This window comes from Callithrix jacchus, chromosome 5, assembly GCF_049354715.1.
Source record: "Callithrix jacchus isolate 240 chromosome 5, calJac240_pri, whole genome shotgun sequence".
Lineage (NCBI taxonomy): Eukaryota > Metazoa > Chordata > Mammalia > Primates > Cebidae > Callithrix > Callithrix jacchus.
The window spans coordinates 6,068,421-6,088,209 of NC_133506.1; the positions used below are offsets into that span (position 1 = coordinate 6,068,421).

Below are 19,789 nucleotides of genomic sequence, written 5' to 3' on the forward strand. Positions count from 1 at the left end.
TCTCCATGCTGCGTGGCACTTAAACCCTCATGGAACTGCTGGTTGGGTTGAATTGAAGGTGAGCTCAGATGTGTTTGGTGCCCACATTTTTGCTTTTCCACTCTCCACAACCCCTGGAGCCCAGCAATATTCTTGACATATATTGGGTGCTCAGTAAATGTTGAATGGATAAATGAGAGAATGAGAAATCTCAATAGGCCCCTCTCTGCATAAAGAGCAAAGCCGTAGATGGGCTTCTGGCTGCAAAATAGAGGCCAAGCGTGTTTTGGTTTTTTTCCCTGGTATTTCTGGGCTGATGAGCAACTGTAGGGATATTCGCTCTCAGGAGAATACTTCATCAGGTCTGACTTCTAGACCTAAGACTCAGGGCCGGGGCAGGAGGGACCTCTACACCCTTCAGAGATAAGAGTTTATTGGGGGAAAGAATGGGATGTTCACAGAGCCTGGGGTAAAGGCTTTAGGGTAGCAGAAGCCCCACTCTAAGGGAGACTTGAGGTCCCAAGATGTGAACTCTCCTGATCAGCAGTATTCAGCTGGGGGACTCTCCAGCCTGGCATATGGAGGGTTGGCTGGATTCATGGTGGGTTGGTTCATGAGCAGCCTCCTGTCCTGTAAAGAGGAGAGGTAGCATCTGTCACCAGCGTGCCCACCTCCCAACTCCTGCACTGAAGGGAAACCCTTTTCCATCCATCCATGGTGACCAAGGGCAGCTGCCAGAAGCATTCATGTGAAAACCCTCCCCAAATGATGCTGAATTTATTTGCTTATCGGTGTCTTCACTTCACTAGTCTATGAACTCTATATGGGCAGGAACTGCAACTGTTTATCTGTAACTGGAGTAGAGGTGGTCTCAGGTTTGGGGTGAGGCCGGTGCTCCCTACTTGATTGGGTGGAGATCTTGGGAGAAGCTAGAAGCTCTGATAACCTGAAGACTGCAGTGACTTGGCAGGTCACAGCCTGCTTGGTAGGGGTGCCTTCTGCTGTCCTAGCTCTCTTGGGGGACAGTGTGGCCATCGTAACATGGTCACCTCTAAAGTATTCTCATAGCATATGCAGACACGCCCCTTAGTAGGCCTCCCTGGGGGCTCCAGGGCCGGGGGTACCTCTTTCAGCCAGTTGCCAGTCCTAAGGAGTTCTCACTGGATGCACCAGACACTCATCCATGAGGCTTTTCAACAGTTTCACATCCAGCTGCTCAAGGATTTCCCTGATCAGAGGACATACCTGGACCATCAGCACAGAGAGAAGGATCAGACCCGGAACTGGAAAAGGAACACTGATGTGCCTGTGGCTGGAAGCTTCAACTCCATGGGACTTTTCCAGTAGGGAGCATGGCCAGAGCGGCTCCCTTGTAGTGAGTGCCAACTACCTGTTCAATGTCATGCACAATGCTTCCATGCTCTGCCCCCCAAATCCTCACCGTGTAAGATAAGGACTGTGGTGGTTCCCATGCTATAGGTGGGAACACTGAGGCTCAGGGAGGTGAAGTCTCATGCTCAAGGATAGGCTGGTAAAACTCATGGCCAAACTTTATTTATTTATTTATTTATTTATTTATTTATTTTTCACTTGAATGATTGTTTCTTTTGCTGTGCAGAAGCTTTGGAGCTTAATTAGATTCCGTTTGTCTATTTTGTTGCCAATGCTTTTGGTGTTTTAGTCATGAAGTCCTTGCCTATGCCTATGTCCTGAATGGTTTGGCCCAGGTTTTCTTCTAGGGTTTTTACGGTGTTAGGTCTTATGTTTAAGTCTTTAATCCATCTGGAGTTAATTTTAGTGTAAGGTGTCAGGAAGGGGTCCAGTTTCTGCTTTCTGCACATGGCTAGCCAGCCAAACTGAAACTTTAAATTGAGATTTTTCAAACTCTAAAACCCAATGTTGAAAATCCTTCTCTAAATTGCCAGTGGATATGCCCTTACCCTCAGACTCAAGGATGCTCATGATGCCAAGTTTTTTCTCAACTTACCTGACTCTCTACCAGGTGTGGGAGAACTTTTTCCAGGTTCTCTATGAAGTTGTGGAGAAAATGTTTCATCTTTGGTGGGATAGCCCTAGAAAGAAAGGTAGATGTGCAGAACAGAACAGAGCAATGCAGGCAATATGAAGGCCAGGAAGGATATATTCAGCACACCTTCCACAGTCTTTTAATCGTCACTCAGTCCTATGCCAGAAGTATCATTGTCAGTGATACGCAAAGGGGTAGCTTGGACCTTGCCCAAGGTCACACAGCTAATAAGTGCTGGTTATACTAGAACCATGGCAATAGAGCACCAGGTTCCACAGTCTTTCCCCTACAATTTTCCCCCATGAGCGTCTGGTACAATCTAGGTACTCAGTGAATATCTGATGAACAAATGAATAGACATCCACTGAGGTCTTCATTGCTTCTGACATTCTGGAATTACAGAGTTGAATCAGGCACAAATCTTGCCTTCAAGGAAGTTGTAGTCAGTCAAAATTGAAGGACTGGGTCAGCCAGTCTATGCAGTTCTATTAAAGCTGCAGGTTGTGTCTTGTTCACCATTGTATCCCAGCATCAGGCATGGTACCTGCCTACAGTAGGTTTTTGGGAAATATATGAATGAATGAGGGATAAGGAGGAGCTTCAGAGAAGATGGGAAGGGCATTCCAGGCAAGAAGATCAGCGTGTGCAAAGGCAGAGTGGTGTGAAAACGTATGGTGTGTGGTGGAGGGTAAGGGGCTGCAGAGTTGGCAGGGGAGAGGACAAGCAGGGCCTTGAGTGAGATTTGGGACTTGCTCTTTATCCAGAGGGCACTGGGAACCACTGGAGGCTTTGGAGCAGGGGCTTGGGCATGGCCAGGTTTCTGGGTTAGAAATTTGTTTATTTCTGCTGCAGGGTGGAGAACGGAGTGTAGGAGGGGAGATCTGAGCCAGAAAAGGCCAGGAGGAAAGTTATTTCTGCCGCAGGTGGAGAATGGAGTGCAGGAGGGGAGATCTGAGCCAAGAAAAAGCCAGGAGGAGGCTCTTGCAGTGCTCCAGGTAGTGGAGTAGAAGCTGGAGCAGTGGCTGTAGGGATGGAGATGAAAGTGAGAAGCTGAGGGCTGCTGGGAAGTCATTGATGGGAACTGGTGACAACGGGCCTGAGAAGCGAGGAGGAAGAAGAATCTGGCTTCTGGGAGGGTGGCAGGGCCGTCACAGATGGGGACAGAGGAGGAGAAACAGATCCTGGGGGAAGGATGAGATCTGTTTTGGACTCATCTAGGAGATGGTGGGGAAGTGACGCTGCAGCTAGGGCTTGTCAGGAAGGAGGCCCAGCTCTGGGGAGGGGCAGCCGGGGCCTTACTCGGTGAGGATAGTCATGTGGACACTGCTGGGCTCTGCATGGCATTTGCCTATCATGAGATCCCTCCGGCCAAACTCGTCTTTCTCCAGCCAGAACTCCACAACGATGCTCACGTGTGCATACGCCTTTATGATGTTGTTATCAAAGGGCCTGCAGATGAAAAAGAGGGAGGAGGAAGGGCAAGGGGAGAAGGGAGAGAAAAAGGCAAAATCTCCATGTTGGCAAAGACGGGCATTGTCCACTGTCAGGGCTTCCCCTGGCACCCTGAGTCCTTTCAACAAACTAGGCACAGTTAAATCCTGAAGCCAATGATGAACGAGAAAATGGCTGTAGCCAGACTGACTTTGAAAATCCCTTAAATAGGCCTCTGGAAATTTAAACATTGAGAGTTAATCTCTGCTTTAAAAATCTTTCCCGTTGTCAAAGGACAGTCTGAAGAGGAGGGTAGTGAGCAGGGGCTTGAGATGATTATGGCAGTTCTCCCTTTCTTTCTTTAACAGAGCCCAGTCTAGTGAACTCTCATAGATTTGAATGAGCAAATGACTTCCCTCCGCTGACAAATGATTGCCATCCATATTTCAGGTGAAGAAACCAAGGCTCAGAGAGGTGAAATGACTTGCCCAAGGTCACACACACAGCAAGTGGCTTCGGAAGCCAGGATTTGAATTTAGGTTGGGATCAGAAAGATCTAGATTTCCCAAGCTGCCAAAATTCCCCCCAGCTCCCAGGTTCCCTGCAAGGAAGGCCAGCACCTCTCAGATGCTGCTTCTGTATGACTCACAGTCTCAGTTCAAGGTCAAGTTCAAATGAGATGTTTGCCAAGAACCACTCCTTATGGAAAGACATCTGGATCCCATCATAGTCCAGCCGAATGTTGGTGATGTTGATGCTGCACAAGGGAAGTGCAAAGGTGAGGGACCTCAGAACAGGTAAGGCTTCCTGCTGGGAGACAAGGCTGGCCTATCCATAAAGAGGGCCTGGCAGTGGCATTTGGAATGTGATTCTTTTACAGATGCTCTGAAGGCAAGAGCCAGGTGCAGCAGCCCTGCGAGCTGCTCCACAGCGGCCCTGACAGCGCCACACAGTTTTGATTTGTACAACTGGGTCCCCACTCTTTTTTCCTGTGGGTCTTCCACCTTCTCTTCTTTCAACCCTCCTACCTTCCCTTTTCACAGACCTTGCACCTCCCCTCCCCGCATCAGCTCTACCATTCAACCTAGATCTCTATAATGAGTCCCAGGGCCAGGGATGGAACTCAGGGTCTCACCTGCTCTCTTGCTGCTGCTGGAGTTTTGTGCCGTGGATTAGCCAGCCCACCATCCCTGGGGCTACTTGTGCCGAGGCATTCAGTCTGCCCCCAAGGTGGATGTTCTGGATTCGGCTCTCTGCGTTGTGCTTTATGAGGCCTTGGGCAATAACTGGAAATGCACAGGGACCACTGACTTTGCACAATGTCATGGAAAAGGTCGGGGGCTTGGGATTCGGAGACCTGGGTTGCGGGCTCGTGCAAGCTCCGATTGCTTAGTGAGCAGCGCATGTCACCACCTCCCCCTGGAGATCCACCTTCTTCACTTATGAAATTATGCTTTGCAAGATTGATGTGAGAAATAAAGAAAAACACCCGCAGAGGGTCTAGCAGGAAACAGCTGCTCAAAGGGGGTGTTCTGGTTGAAAGTCCCCCCAACACTGTATCTCAGTCTGGAGCACAGAGCTAATATATGGGATGTAGATCGCAGTCAATGTTGGTTGAAGAGAAAAATAGGTGGGTAAGTACGGAGAGAATAGATGTAAATTGCTCCACAACGTGTCTAGAATAAACTGCAGGACCCAGTGGAGCTCCCACCAGAAAAGAATAAACCTACCAAAGGAAGGGAGTTTCTAAGGCTATGGAGATGCTTAAGTCCTGCATATTTCATCTCTAGACCCCCCTGCCTGGGATGAGGACCCAGCCCTGACCACAGGGCACATTATTTCACTGGTTTGACCTGCCCTGAGATGAGATTCCACACTGAGAATTCTGGGTTGCTGAAGAGCAGCAGAAACCATTGTCGTACCCCATCCTCCTCCTGCAAGACAGCACCTTGGAGTTGTTTGTTTCAGCAATGTTTGTTTCTGTTGCCTACAAACAAGAATGTGTCTGGAGTGGCAGATCTTGATTCAAATCCTGGCTCTGTCATCTCCCTGGGTCTTGGTTTCTTGATCTGTATAACAGGGGCAGTACCTCACAGGGTTTTTATGAGGAATATTAAAACCATTCATTTATTAGTGCATTCATGCATCCAACAAATATTTTTTGAGCATCTACTGGGTGTCAGGTCCCAAGCTGGGCACTGAGGACACAAACCAGTTTTATGTCTACTAGGAGAGGTATTAAACAAATAGTTAAAACAACTAGTTAAAAATAAATAGTTTAAACAACTATTAAACAAATAGTTCTGAGGATAGAGTGAACCTCTAGGTATGCCCAGAACTCTCAGTAGTTCTTGGTTCATGGTCATAGTGGTGCTTGGGAATTGGTGAGTAGCAGACACCAGTGGTTGCCAATCCAATATTCATCCACTCATCCAGCCACTCATCCATCCAGCCACTCATCCATCCGTCCATCCATCCATTCATTCATGATCCGTCTGTCTACTCATCCCTCTGTTCATCCATCCATCCATCCACTCATCCATCCATCCACTCATCCATCCATCCATCCATCCATTCATTCATGATCCGTCTGTCTACTCATCCCTCTGTTCATCCATCCATCCATTCATCCATGATCCGTCTGTCTACTCATCCCTCTGTTCATCCATCCATCCATCCATCCATCCATCCATCCATCCATCCATTTATCCATGTGTTCATTCTAACCTCCTCGTCTGAACCCTGATTTGATTCAAGTACTCCCTTGAATTCCTGGTCTAGATGAGGCTGTTGTTATCTGAATCATCATGTGTACCTCACCCTCACTGACTCTTTTGGGTTCAAAGTTGGCACATGACCCATGTTGGCTCTATCAGACCAAACAGGAGATCTCATCTTTCATGTTTCAGGGAAAATTCCTTTCTCTTTTTCCTATTGGAAAAGGGCAAGACAGCCTATAGTGCCAATGGCCATGGGTCACCATTTTCCTACCACACTGGGAACCAGCATGAGGATGAAACTGTGATGACAGCAGAGCTGAGAAATGGACAAAATCTAGTCTGGATGTGAGCTTTGAACTCATGACTGAACCAAACCTGGAGCTTGTCCTACCTCTGACTTTCAGTTATGTAAAATGATGACTCTTTTATTGTGTAAGCCAGGCTGAGTTGGCTTTTCTGTTGCCTGCAGCGAAGCACTCTAACTGATATTATAATTTCACTGCCTTGACTCTACCTGAGATCAGGCCCTACGCCGAGAACCTGGGTTACTGCCGAGCAGCTGCTATGGGTCATAACAATAAACATACACACAGTCAAAGCACTTTTCACATAGTTTCCATCATTTAAGTTTGAAAAGCAGCTTCATGAACTAATATTCTAACTGCACTCATTGCATAAATGAGGTCACCTGAGCTCAGAATTATACTCCAATATATTCAATAATCTCATTGAAACAGATACATTTATGACAAACCACCAAATGCCAAGTTTTGATGAGGAAAATGGAAAACATTCATAACCAAAGAAATTAAGAAATTTCTTAATAAATAAAAATGGTGATTGAAGATCTCATTCCCCAAGAGCTTCTGACCTAGAAGGTTTTATGCAAGAGTTTTTATCAAACTTTTATAAAGAGAAAACTGTGAAAGAAAATAGGAAAACAGAAAGATGTTAAATTCATTCTCTGAGGTTAGTATAACTTTCTTAGCCTCAAGGACAGTAGCAAGAAAAGAAAGTTACATATTAGTTTTATGTATGAAAAGTTTGCCGAGATCCTAAACAAATTATTAACTAATGAAATCTTGCCAGGCACAGTGGCTCACACCTGTAATCCCAACACTATGGGAGGCCGAGGCAGGTGGATCATCTGAGGTCAGGAGTTCCAGACCAGCCTGGCCAACATGGCAAAACCCTGTCTCTACTAAAAATACATAAACCACCTGAGCATGCTGGTGGGGGCACCTGTAATCTCAGCTACTCAGGAGGTTGAGGCAGTAGAATTATTTGAACCCAGGAGAGGAGATTGCAGTGAGCTGAGATTACGCCACTTCACTCCAGTGTGGGTGACAGAGCAAGACGATTCCATCTCAGAAGAAGAAGAAAAGAAGATGATGAAGAAGAAGAAGAAGAAGAAGAAGAAATCCAATAGATCACGCCACTGCACTCCAGCGTGGGTGACTCCAGCATGGGTGACAGAGCAAGATTATTCCATCTCAGAAGGAGGAGGAGCAGGAGGAGGAGGAGGAGAAGGAGAAGACGATTCCATTTCAGAAGAAGAAGAAGGAGGAGGAGGAGGAGGAGGACGAGGAGAAGGAGGAGAAGAAGAAGAAGAAGAAATCTAATAGTACGTTATAAAAATGTTTATTTTAGAAGTGTTAGGAAAGTTCAACAGCAGAAAACCTGCTAATACAATTTATCATTTAGTAGATTTGAGGAAAAAAGTGATTAACTTTTAGATGCAGAGAAACATTTGTTGAAGGTCAATATGATTAAGAAAAATTTATAAAACTACAGACATAAGGAACAGGCTTAATGTGATAAAAACTATATTCCAAAACCTACAGAAAATATACTTGGAGGAGAATCCTAGATTCATTTCCATTCCTATTGAAGGCTCTGGCTACAATGCAAGATAAGAAAAGGGCATGGGAAGTGTAAGGTTTAGAAGAGAAGAGATTAAGCTATCACTATTTACAGACAATATAATCCTGTAGATAGAAAAAACTGCAGAATAAGTATAACGATTAAAACTGTAAGAGGTCAGCAAGACTTTTGAATATCAGAAAAAGTCAACAGCTTTCCTTCCAGCTGTACCTGCAATTCCGATTAGAAAATATAATAGAAAATTAGGTAGCATTTACTATGGCAATGAAAACTATAAATTCTCTAGGAATCATGTTAACAAATTATGCTCAATACATTGATAAGACTTTGAAATTACGGGATGTATAGTAAAATCTGAATAAATGTAAAGATACACGAAATTTATGATTGGGAAGTCTGAAATATCAACTGTCTTTAAATTAACAAATTAATTTTAACCCCAATCAAACTGCCAGATAATTTTTCTAAGAGGCAGGGTCTTACTTGGTTGCCCAGGCTGGAGTGCAGTGGTACGATTATAACTCATTGCAGTCTCAAACTCCTGGGCACAAGTGATCCTGTCACCTCAGCCTCCCAAGTAGCCGGGACAAAAGGCATGTACCACCATGCCTGGCTAATTTTCTAATTTTATTTTTGTAGAGACAAGGTCTTGATATATTGCCCAGGCTGGTCTTAAACTCCTAGGCTCAAGTGATCTCCTACCTCAGCCTCTTAAAGTGCTAGGGAGCCACCATGCCCTGAATTTTTTTTTTTTTTTTTTTAGAGGGAGTCTCACTCTGTCGCCCAGGCTGGAGTGCAGTGGTGCGATCTCAGCTCACTGCAGCCTCTGCCTACCAGGTTCAAGCAATTCTCCCACTTCAGCTTCCTAAGTAGCTGGGATTACAGGCATCTACCACCATGCCTGGCTCATTTTTGTATTTCACCATCTTGGCCAGGCTGATCTTGAAATCCCGACCTCATATTCCATCCACCTTGGCCTCCAAAGTGCTGGGATTACAGACATGAGCCACTGCGCCCTGTCCGGATGAATTTTTTAAAGGAATGTACACACTCTAAAATTCATTTGGAAGAATACAGGTATGTAAGATAAAATAGCATTTCACAGAGATGTTGTATGTACAGTATTGTGTTACTGGCATTGAACAGATGTACAGATACAGCATAAGGAGCTCAGAAGTGAGTCCTCATTTTTTAGAATTTGATTATTTGATACATGAGTTTGGGAAACTGACTCATATGGAGAGAAGTGAAGATGAAGCTCTGCCTTACATACACAGACATACAAAAAGATGGCCTCTCGATGGGTTAAAATCTTAAATGTGAAAGGTAAAACCATAAAGCTCTTAGAAAAAAACAAAGTAGAATATGTCTGGGGTAGGAGCAAGGTCTTAAGACTCTCCAAACACAAACTGTAAAAAAAATATTGATGAGCTTGAAAATATTCCTGTTCAGTGAAGGACCTATAAAGTTAGTAGATGACAGTTTGGGAGAAATACTCACAATGTGTAAATCTGACAAAGGGCTAATGTCAAGAATTAACTAATGTCTCTTCAAATCAAAGAGGATTAAAGAACAGAAAAGCAAATTTAAACAATGGACAAAAGGTAAGAATATGGAATTCAAATAAGTCAAAACGGGGCCAGGCATAGTGGCTCACACCTGTAATCCCAGCACTTTGGGAGGCCAAGGTGGGTACAGCACTTGAGGTCAGGGGTTTGAGACCACCTGGCCAACAAGATGAAACCCCATCTCCACTAAAAATGCAAAAATTAGCCGGGCATGGTGGCATGCACCTGTAATCTCAGCTACTCAGGAGGCTGAGGCAGGAGAATCTCTTGAACCTGGGAGGCAGACGTTGCAGTGAGCCAAGATGGTGCCACTGTACTGCAGCCTGGGTGACAGAGCAAGACTCTGCCTCAAAAAAAAAGTCAAAATGGTCAACAAAATTGTAAGGCGCTCAAACTTCCCACTCATCAGATAAAGTCAAACTAAAACAAGTAGTTATCATTCAACCACACATCAAAATGGCAAAAAAGAAAAAAGTTTCATAGACCAGATTGCCTCCTCTCCTTCCCCAGTGCAATGTCTTTGGAGACAGGGTCTTTAAGGAGCTAATTAAGGTTAAACGAGGTCATTAGGGTTTGGCCCTAAACTGGTGAGATTGGTGTCCTTCTCAGAAGAAGAAACAGAAGAGATCTCTGTCTTTGCATGGGTGGAGAAAAGGCTGTGTGGAAACACTGAGAAGGTGTCCTTCTGCAAGCCAGCAAGAGTCCTCACCAGAAACCAACCCTATTTGCATCTCGATCTTGGACTTCCAGCCTCCAGAATGGCAAGAAAATGAATGTGTGTTGTTTAATTTCCAGTCTGTGGTATCTTGTGAGGGCAGCCCTAGCTGACTGATACAGCTGAGTACTCCGCAGTGCTGGGGGACATGGGGAGACAGGTATGCTCATTTCTTACTGGAGCATGTGTAGACCACACAGCCATTCTAGAGAGGATTCTGGCAGTTTCGGTTAATTGAGTTTACCTGTACCTTAGGACCCAGCCACTCTCTTTCTGGGTATATCCCAGAGAAATTCTCCCAGAGGCGTGACAGGGACATGTGCAAGGAAGTTCATCTCAGTGTAGTTTATAATCATGGAGAGTGAGAGGCAACCTGAATGTCCGTCCATAGGAGAACAGCCAAATTTACTGAGGTGGATGAACCTTATGGCTCTTTCTGCACCAGCTGAAGCAACATAGGTATCAACAGCATAGTGTTGAGTGAAATCATTAAAACAAAACAGAATGGAATATATATGGCAATATAATTAATGTGAACTAAAATGCTGTACACACAAGGACACAGGCATATTTAAATACACCTATTAAACACACTGTAGTGCCTGCCAAGGCAGTAAGGGTTTGGGAGTGAGAAAAAGGGATAAAGGGGGAAAATAAGAAAATAAAACAAAGAGGGGACTTTGCAGTCCTCTGTGCCAATGATGGTGCACTCTAACTTGGCATTTGTACCAATATGATGAGCTCTAACTTGGCATTTGTACCAACGATGGTGCGCTCTAACTTGGCATTTGTACCAATATGATGAGCTCTAACTTGGCATTTGTACCAACGATGGTGAGCTCTAACTTGGCATTTGTACCAACGATGGTGAGCTCTAACTTGGCATTTGTACCAATATGATGAGCTCTAACTTGGCATTTGTGCCAATGATGGTGTGCTCTAACTTGGCATTTGTGCCAATGATGGTGTGCTCTAACTTGGCATTTGTACCAATGATGGTGAGCTCTAACTTGGCATTTGTACCAATGATGGTGAGCTCTAACTTGGCATTTGTGCCAATGATGGTGTGCTCTAACTTGGCATTTGTGCCAATGATGGTGTCCTCTAACTTGGCATATGATCAACACAACCTGAATTTTCTGTACTTCAGGTCTGAGAAAAAAAGGAGAGGGTAACTGACTAACCTGAAGTCACCCAGCAGGTTAGTGGTGACCCCAGATGATGCCTTCCCACCTCCCCAACCTTGTGGGCAGCAGGCAGAGCCTGGGGCTTAGCTTACTTCTTGCCAGGGTGGATTTGCTCTCTGTGTGGGCCTGGGCCAGGCCGGACCAAGGCTGCTTGTTCAGGGCCAAGGGCAAGGCCAGCAACCCGAGGAGGATGAGGAGCCTCTGGAGGGGACGCATCATAGAGTCTGGGACCTGCAGATGTCAAGAGTGTCAGATGGGGCCTGGGTAGATGGCTTTGAGAGTGGCAGTCTGGAAGGATGGGCTCATGGTTTTCTGTAGGAAGATGATATCAGAGTTAGCCCCCAGCATGCTGCAGGGAGGTGGTGCCCTGGACCCTGGCAGCTGGCTGGGTCATATCGGGAGAGCAGGGGTCATACCAGGGCCTGCTCATATAGGGAGAGCAGCAAGTGGAATCCTGTGGGGAGGCTGGGGCTCCAGAGGGAGGCCTTGTTGCTTGGAGACGCTCACCAGAGTCTACTGTTGGGTCATCCAACAGGAGTGCTCTCCCAGGCCCTGGCACAAGCTGGATGTTGGGGATTCTTTAGTGAACCAATGAATTTATGACACATGAGTGAGGATGGCTAACCCCAGGCTCTCCAATTGGACTAGGACTTTCTTAAGGGCAAAACCAACCACTTCAATCCCTACCACGATACTTGCTTGCCAGAAACTGAGTGCTAATGAATGTTATTGAATGGTTAAACGACTGAATTGATGAGTGGAGATGGCTGATCTCTGAATCTCCTCCAAATTATGAGTTTCTTGAGGGCAGGGTGTGAGACTAATTCATCCTCATGTCTGTGGTGCCTCCCATGTTTGCCACATGGTAAGTACTAACGAACATTCGTTAATAGTACAAATGAATGAATGGCTGGGTGGATGGGGCCTATCTTTCTGGATAAGATTTACAAGAGAGAAACAGAGTCTTGAAGCCAAGGCATCAGGTTGACCTTGGAGCCCTGGGGTTGGGATTCAGAGAGAATTCGGTTTAAGTCCCCTGTCCTCACCATCGCAGGAAATGGTGACAAGTCCATCTAGTAGTTCCAGACCCAGCCCACGGAGTGGCCCTTGCCCCCGCTTTTCCCATCTCCCACAGCCCACCTGTCAGGAGGTCCTGCTGACACTGACAGAACACGATCACGTCTAACAACCAGTCCTCAGCCACCATCGGCTTGGTCAAATTATTGCCAGTGTGTCCCGACTACTTTCCCAGCTTTTTTTTTTTTTTTTTTTTTGAGACAGAGTCTCTCTGTTGCCCACACTGGAGTGCAATGGCATGATCTCAGCTTACTGCAATATCTGCCTCCTGGGTTTAGGCAATTCTTCTGCCTCAGCCTCCCAAGTAGCTGGGACTACAGGCCTGTGCCACCACACCCAGCTAATTTTTGTGTTTTTAGTAGAGACAGGGTTTCACCATATTGACCAGGCTGGTCTCGAACTCCTGACCTTGTGATCCACCCACCTCAGCCTCCCAAAGTGCTGGGATTACAGGTTTCCCAGCTTTTAACCATGTCCACCTGCAATCTCTTCCACACAGCAGCCTGAACAGTCATTTTAAGATGTAAGGTAGACCATGCCACTTCTCTGCTGAAAACCCTCCAGAGTTTCCTCCCGCACACAGAGCAAAAGCCACATTCCATGCAATGCCTCCCAGGTCCAGGAGGACTCCTGCATCCTCTTAGACCACACTCCCTGCCCCACTCTCTTGCCCACTCCACTGCAGTGGCACAGGTCTCGGGGGTCTGGACCCTACCATTCCATTGCAGTGAGCTCTGAGACAAAGGCATTTGTCACTGTCCCTGTGCTGTTTCCCCATGCTTTGGGGGACATGGAGGGTCCCACGTGAATGAAGAATGGGCATGTCCTTTTCAAATTTCACAGAAGCCTTGGGGCCAATCTTGGGCAATTCATTCTGGTTTTGTAAGAGATTATACTGAGAAAGCCTTGGTTCAGGGTGTTGGCTTTCCCCATTTGAGGTCCTTTCTCCCAGTTCATGCTCCCTTTGGAGATGTTTGTAGAATATTACTTACTTAGAAATGTATCTTTCTATGCTTCCTGGTCTTATGTAAATGATTGGAATTTTGGTATTTTTTTTTTTTTGGTCAAGAAAACAGAGAAGAGTGGGCCTTGTCAGGGGGAACAAATCTGTTGTCCTTGGCTCGTGCTCCATGTCACTGACACCATCAGCTTCCCCCGTGTCCCTTAACACGGGGTGGGGGCTGTCGGTCCTGCCGCATGACATGCTGTGATTCTCAGGGCAGCAGAGCCTAATGAAAGGACAACACGGAGGGTGTGGATTTTTAGAGCTTGATGCATGATCAGAGAGAACAGATTTGGAAGGATGAGAGGGCCCTGCTCAGGGGCTGGGGACTGGATTTGGAGCCAACTTGGCACAGGGTCACATACTGTTCCAGAGCATGTGCTTCAGGGTCATGAAGACAAGGGTTCAATTCCTGACTCTGCCTCTTGGCAAATTCAGCTCCCAGGTCTGTAAAAGGATCACAGTGCACACCTCAGAGCTGTAGTGAGGATGAAAGCAAATCGTGCTTAGCCCAGCGCTCAAAACCTTGTTATCATGATCCTCCTCCTTGTCCTTGCCCCTCTGAGCCTTCCTCACCTGTGAACCAGGGAAGCTGATGGTGTCAGTGACATGGAGCATGAGAGCCCCCGAGACCGTTCCTGGGATACGTGTGAGTGAATGCAGGAACCACCTCTATCGAGTACTTTCATGAATGAAATGCATCAGAAGACAGGCAGGAAAGACAGGGAGGCTGAGATGGCAGCAGGGGTCCTGGAGTGAGCTTGAACGTGGCTGAGTGCCAGCAGCCGTGGGCTCTGGGGATCCCACAGAGAGTGGTCAGGCAGGGTCCTTATCCTCCTGGAGCTCACATACCAGTGGGGAGACAGACAGCTTCAACCATCCTTGCAATCGAGGGTAGGATTATGAAGTATGGCCCAGTGGTGAAGGAGGTGGGAGGTGCCGCGGGAGGGCACAGTGAGGCCCCCTGGCCAATGGGGAAAAAGGGATGTCAGAGAAAAGAGCTCCCTGAGGAGGTGGAGTTTGAGCTGACATTCAACAGAGAAGGCCCGAGTTGGCTGGGCACCCCACCCTGGCGTTCTCAGGGAGGACGATGGTGGAGTGAGAACCGCTCCTTCATAAGCAACTACCTGGAGGTTGGCGGGGCTGGCGTTTCTCTCTGGGACCCGTTCCCTGTGCTAAGCCTGCTCTGTGGTCTCATTCCATTCTCACGCCACACAGGTGAGGAGACGGGGACCCAGGGAAACCCAGTGGCTGCCCGAGCTCCCAGCCAGGAAGAGGCTGAGCTGGCATCCCAGCAGGCTCTCTTGCCTTCCCCAAAACTGCCTCAGACACTGTTTTCCTTAGACACTGGCGCTGTAGGACACAACAGAGCCTCACACGTTAGCAGCCTCCTTCACTAGTCCAGATAGATTTCCTTAAAACAAGCTTTTTTACTTCTTGGTTGACATTTTGAAAATGCATTGGAAGCTTTGGTTTGTCTTTTAGAAAAAAAAAAAAAGTGCACTTGGCTAAAAATGTTGCACACGGTACCAGGATTGCCATGAACTTCTTAAGGCATGCCCATGGGTTCAGTGCTAAAACCCTCGCTTTCCTGGGAAATTGCCTTCAAGAAGTTTGACTTTGAAAAAAAATTCATTTGTCCATCTACCCAACCATTATTGCTTGTGGACCGACTATGTTCCAGGCACTGTGCTTGACTGTAGGGAGTAACAGTCACTTCACTCCCCAGCACCTTACCATCTGACGAGGGAATCAGAGCAAGGTGAAATAAACAAGAAACCAAATAACTACAAATTGTATTAAGGGGAAAAAAGCATAGTGTGAGATTGGAAATAGCAAGGAGGCCACGTTAGATCAGGGCCAGGGAAGGTCTCAGGTGACATTTGAGCAGAGCTCAGGAGGAGAGGAGGAGATGGAGCCAGGCTTGAGTATAAACTTGTGGAAGGGGAGCCAGGCAGAGGGAAGCATGAGGGCAAAGGCCCTCGGGTGGGAAAGGGCTCGGCGGGTTGGAGGAAGAAAGGAAGACAGTAGTGGCTGGATCAACAGGATGAGAAGTCTGTACCCATGTCCCCAGGGAGAGGCCCTGGCTCATATCCCCGGCTGCAGGAAGGGGCTGTCCAATGGGACAAGGTGGCAGGAACCTCCCCTGACAGAACGCTGGGCCAAGCAGGCTTAGGCACACCTGTGATCTCCAATGGCCAATTGGGGTGGCCACTTCCCTTCCTTGGGGCTCTAAGAAAACTCCAGGCCCCTAGCAAAAGCAGAGGTCCCCAAACTCCAGGGGACAGCAGAGGAAGCAGAGGCATTAAATGCAGATTCCTGAATCTGATTTAGTAGGGGGTAGGGGGAGGTGCTGGGAGCTGCCTTCAGGATGAACATCCTAGGGAGATGATGCAGGGGGTTCAGTCCATACTTTGAGAATTACTCTTCTAAGGAATGGAATTCATTATTCATCTAGTCATTCATTCATTCCATTCTTTATAGATATATTTATATATGTATATGTGTGTATATATATAAACATATATATGTTTGCTTAATAGGTATAGAGGACTAGGGGCTGGAACTTTAACCCAAAGGTGAATTTCCTTAAAATGTCAGGGGAGGAGAGAGTGGGGACCATTTGTGAATGGGATATTAAGTTTGACAAAGGAAGAGCTCACCTCTCCTGCATTCTGAGGGTGGCCTGGAGAGGGCAAAGGGAAAATGGAAAAGCTGGAATTTCCAGGGGAGCATCACCGAATTTTGGAGGGAGAGATGGGCTTGTAAAAATGCAGATTCTTATGTCACCTCTGATGAATTGAGTCAGTCTCTGGAGGGGCTCCCAGATGCTTATCCTGGGAATAAGCATCTGGATGGTTCTGATACACACAACGTGTGAAGACCACTTAGCTGTAATAATAACAGTGATACCGGCTAACAGTTATTGAGTGCTGACTGAGCTCCAGGGGCAAGCTAAGTGCTTCACCTGTAGTGACTTACTGAATTCTCAACACAACCCTTTGCACTAGGTACTGTTATTATTGGCCTCCTTTTGCAGAGGCACACGGATGCTAAGTAAAATCCCCAGATCCACTCAGCTGGGAGCAGTGTGGATGGGATGGGAACCAGGTTGCTAAGCCTACAGGAGGAAGCTCAGAGGAGCTGTTGCTCATTCCCCACCACTTGCTCCATTCCACACCCCATTCTGCTGCCCAACATGATCCTCAGCCCCCCTTTCCCAGCCATAGGCATTGCAAGGAAAGGCAGGAAGAATGATAAGGGCAGACACATGTTGAGCCCTGACTCTGGAGTCACTTGTCCAGGGACACACAGCTGATAAATGTTGAGTTAGGATTTGAATTTGGGCCACCTGGATGTGATAGGCTCTACCTTGTTTTTGGATAAATTCACTTACAGCCCTTGCCCTTCCTCCTGGGGTCTGCAGCCCCATTCTGTCCAGATGCATTTCCTCTTATATTCTGCAGAGGCCACTAAGACTCCGTGGGACACACATGGCAAACAGCAAAATTTTCAGTGAGTTGATCCACTAGATAGGCTGAAGGCTGCAGGTCTCACCATAACCATGAACACTCTGGACCGCAAGGGGGCAGGAACCGACCTGCCAAGCCCCAGGGCTTATCTAGCAGGGATGTCCTCAGGGGGAAAGGAGGAAAGCAGGTCATTAAGGATAACCAGCCAGGCAGAGCCTCGCGTGACCTTAAATGTCAGCCAGTAGGGAAGATGAAATGGGCATGAGCCCTTCTTTTAAAAATGCACATCCAACCTGTTTGATGATTAATTTTTTTCTTCAAGCAACTTGGCTTCTCTTCTGCTTCCTGTTGCCTTTCTCAAAGGGACCAAACTGCTTTCTCTGTTCTTCCATTTTCAACTTTTGGATCCCAATCCCCCACCTTTATGAATTTTCTCAAACATGTGTCACTGAATATTTGCTCATTTTGCTTTAGCTGATCCTAACTTCTCGTGGTTGCTGGAGATAGATGTAGCACTAAATTTCTTCATCTGGATCCTCTTGGAATTGGGGAACCGTCTTTGGGAGAGGGATTGTGTACCTCTCAGGATGACATTCTCCATGCTATTGTGCAGTGTGTGACAGCTCCCAGGAGGGAACATTAATTTATCAGGGAGTTGGCAGGTTTCATTGAGCCTCTCCATGTCCCAAGCAGTGAACAGGACAGATAAAAGTCCAGTTCAGTTTTCAGCCCTGAGGTTGGAACAAGCTGAGCGGGCAGCACAAGAAAGCCAGTGTGACCAGAGCAAGTGAGACAAGGGGAGAGTGGTGCGGATGGGGTCAGGAACGTGCATATGGACACATCCAATGTGCCCACAGGCCCGGTGAGGACCCAGACTTTCATTCTAAGGCAGACATAGATTTGAGTCCTGACTCTCTTATTCTTAGAGGTGCAGCTTACACATGTCACTGCACCTCTCTGAGCATCAGTTTTCTCACCTAGTCAAGAGAAAACAACAGTTACTTCCTAGGTTTATTGTGATAATTAAATTAGAAAAATACTTTGGAGGAGAAAGCCAGATTGTTTTAAAAAAAAAAAAGATGGCCGGGTGCAGTGGCTCATGCCTGTAATCCCAGCACTTTGGGAGGCTGAGATGGGTGGATCACTTGAGTCCAAGAGTTCAAGACCAGGCTGGCCAACATGGTGAAACTCCATCTCTACTAAAAATACAAAAATTTGCTGCAGATTCCTAAATCTGATGGCATGGTGGCACACACCTGTAGTCTGAGCTACTTGGGAGGCTGAGGCAGGAAAATCTCTTGAACCCAGGAGGCAGAGGTTGCAGTGAACTGAGATCACACTACTGCACTACAGCCTGAGTGACAGAGCAAAACTCCATCTTTAAAAAAAGTGAGCAGTGGATGAAGGTGAGGAAGGAGAGGCAGTGAATAGCAGGGTATCTTTTGAGAAGTTTGGTTATACAGTGAAGAAAAATGGGATTACCAGGGCCAGGAAAAGATTTCTGTCGTGAGCCACAACTTTGTAGGCTATTCTTGCCTGAGGGGACTGGTAAGATGAGACCAAAATTCTCACTGCACAGTGAGGAGACTGTGGCCAAGGATGGAGCCATCTAAGGTCACAAAATCAGTTCGGAAAACATCCCAGACAAGGTGAGAAGCCTTTTAAAAATATAATTAGCTTTACTTTGGGAAAAATCATTCCAGAGTGTTCATAAGTTCATGAGATAATGAATAAATTAACCCAAGTATTCCCCCCGCTGCTTTCCAGACTTTTGTTATCATGACCAGACCCGCCACCACCTCTGGCTACTGTTGCCCCCATCCACAAAGCCCTGTGGAAGCTGGACAGTTTGCAGATTAGAGCTGCTAAAATTTATTGCGGGAAGATCACAGGGAATCAGCACATGGGTTCTTGGTGAGGATGTACAGGGAAATGACCTCCATGCCAGGAGAAGTAGGGAATCTTTGGGTCCAGGGAGGGTCATGCAATTCCAAGCATCAGCTGAATAATCAACACGATCTACACAGGTGGGGGCCTGGAGTGTGGAGGACATTCCATGGAGGAGGCTAGGATGCAGGAGCTGATTCTGTGTGAGATAATCGAGGTATTAGTAAATTTCACACCCTTTCTGTGGGTCAGAACTGACAGCCCTTTCCACTCCTGCACTCTCCCTCCGCGCTGGTGTGACTGCTGTCCACGGTGCTGAAGTCTATTCCTGTGGGGACACCTAACCACTGCCTCTATCTGGATAGTTTTCTCATTGTTTCCCTGGACTTCCTCTCATCAATAAAGGTGGCTCTGCTTCATCGCCTGGGTCTACTTCACAGAACAATAATGCAAAAATATCGCCAGGTGTCCTTAGTTAATCAAAAGACATATTTATTATTTTTAATATTGGCAACTCAGTCACATTTATAAAACACTTTATAGGCAAAACCAAATATGCCTGTGAGCTGAATATAATATGGGGGTCACAGATTTGGGACTTCTGTGCTAAGTGGCAGCCTAGATATATTGGCAGGAACACATGAGATGCCCTAGACCTTTCAACGTTTTGCAACTGCCAGCTAATTAGCTTAGAGAGAGCTGCACCGTCCGACATGGTAGCTGCTAGTCACGCATGGATATCAGCATTTGAAAAGCAATTAGTCCACACTGAAATGTGCTGTTAAGTATAAAATACACATCAGACCAAAGACTTAGTGAAAACATTGAATGTAAAGTAT

The 19,789-nt window shown here is 46.6% G+C and overlaps 1 protein-coding gene across 2 annotated transcripts; it reads right to left on the reverse strand.

Moving 5' to 3' along the window:
• Window positions 1-398: 398 nt before the first annotated feature.
• On the reverse strand, window positions 399-11,964 carry BPIFA3 (BPI fold containing family A member 3). Of its 2 annotated transcripts, XM_035298090.3 has the most exons (8): window positions 11,927-11,964; window positions 11,603-11,822; window positions 4,572-4,722; window positions 4,086-4,193; window positions 3,305-3,454; window positions 1,967-2,051; window positions 1,104-1,224; window positions 399-609 (listed from the first exon to the last, which is right to left on the reverse strand). In XM_035298090.3, exons 2-7 carry the CDS (start codon window positions 11,727-11,729, stop codon window positions 1,126-1,128), a joined length of 720 nt encoding a protein of 239 aa, XP_035153981.2. In that variant the 5' UTR covers window positions 11,730-11,822; window positions 11,927-11,964; the 3' UTR covers window positions 399-609; window positions 1,104-1,125. The 2 variants fall into 2 exon arrangements, with proteins under 2 accessions (XP_035153981.2, XP_035153982.2); XM_035298091.3 differs by lacking the exons at window positions 399-609; window positions 1,104-1,224; window positions 1,967-2,051 and adding an exon at window positions 2,385-2,553.
• Between the last annotated feature and the right edge of the window lie 7,825 nt (window positions 11,965-19,789).

Excerpts from the sequence above, each read along its gene's own strand:
- BPIFA3 (XM_035298090.3), bottom strand. The coding sequence starts at position 11,729 with ATGATGCGTCCCCTCCAGAGGCTCCTCATCCTCCTCGGGTTGCTGGCC. Across the intron at positions 4,194-4,571 it reads CAGCAGCAGCAAGAGAGCAG|CATCAACATCACCAACATTC; the intron begins GTGAGACCCTGA and ends TCCCTTGTGCAG. Across the intron at positions 3,455-4,085 it reads CTTGACCTTGAACTGAGACT|GCCCTTTGATAACAACATCA; the intron begins GTGAGTCATACA and ends TTTCATCTGCAG.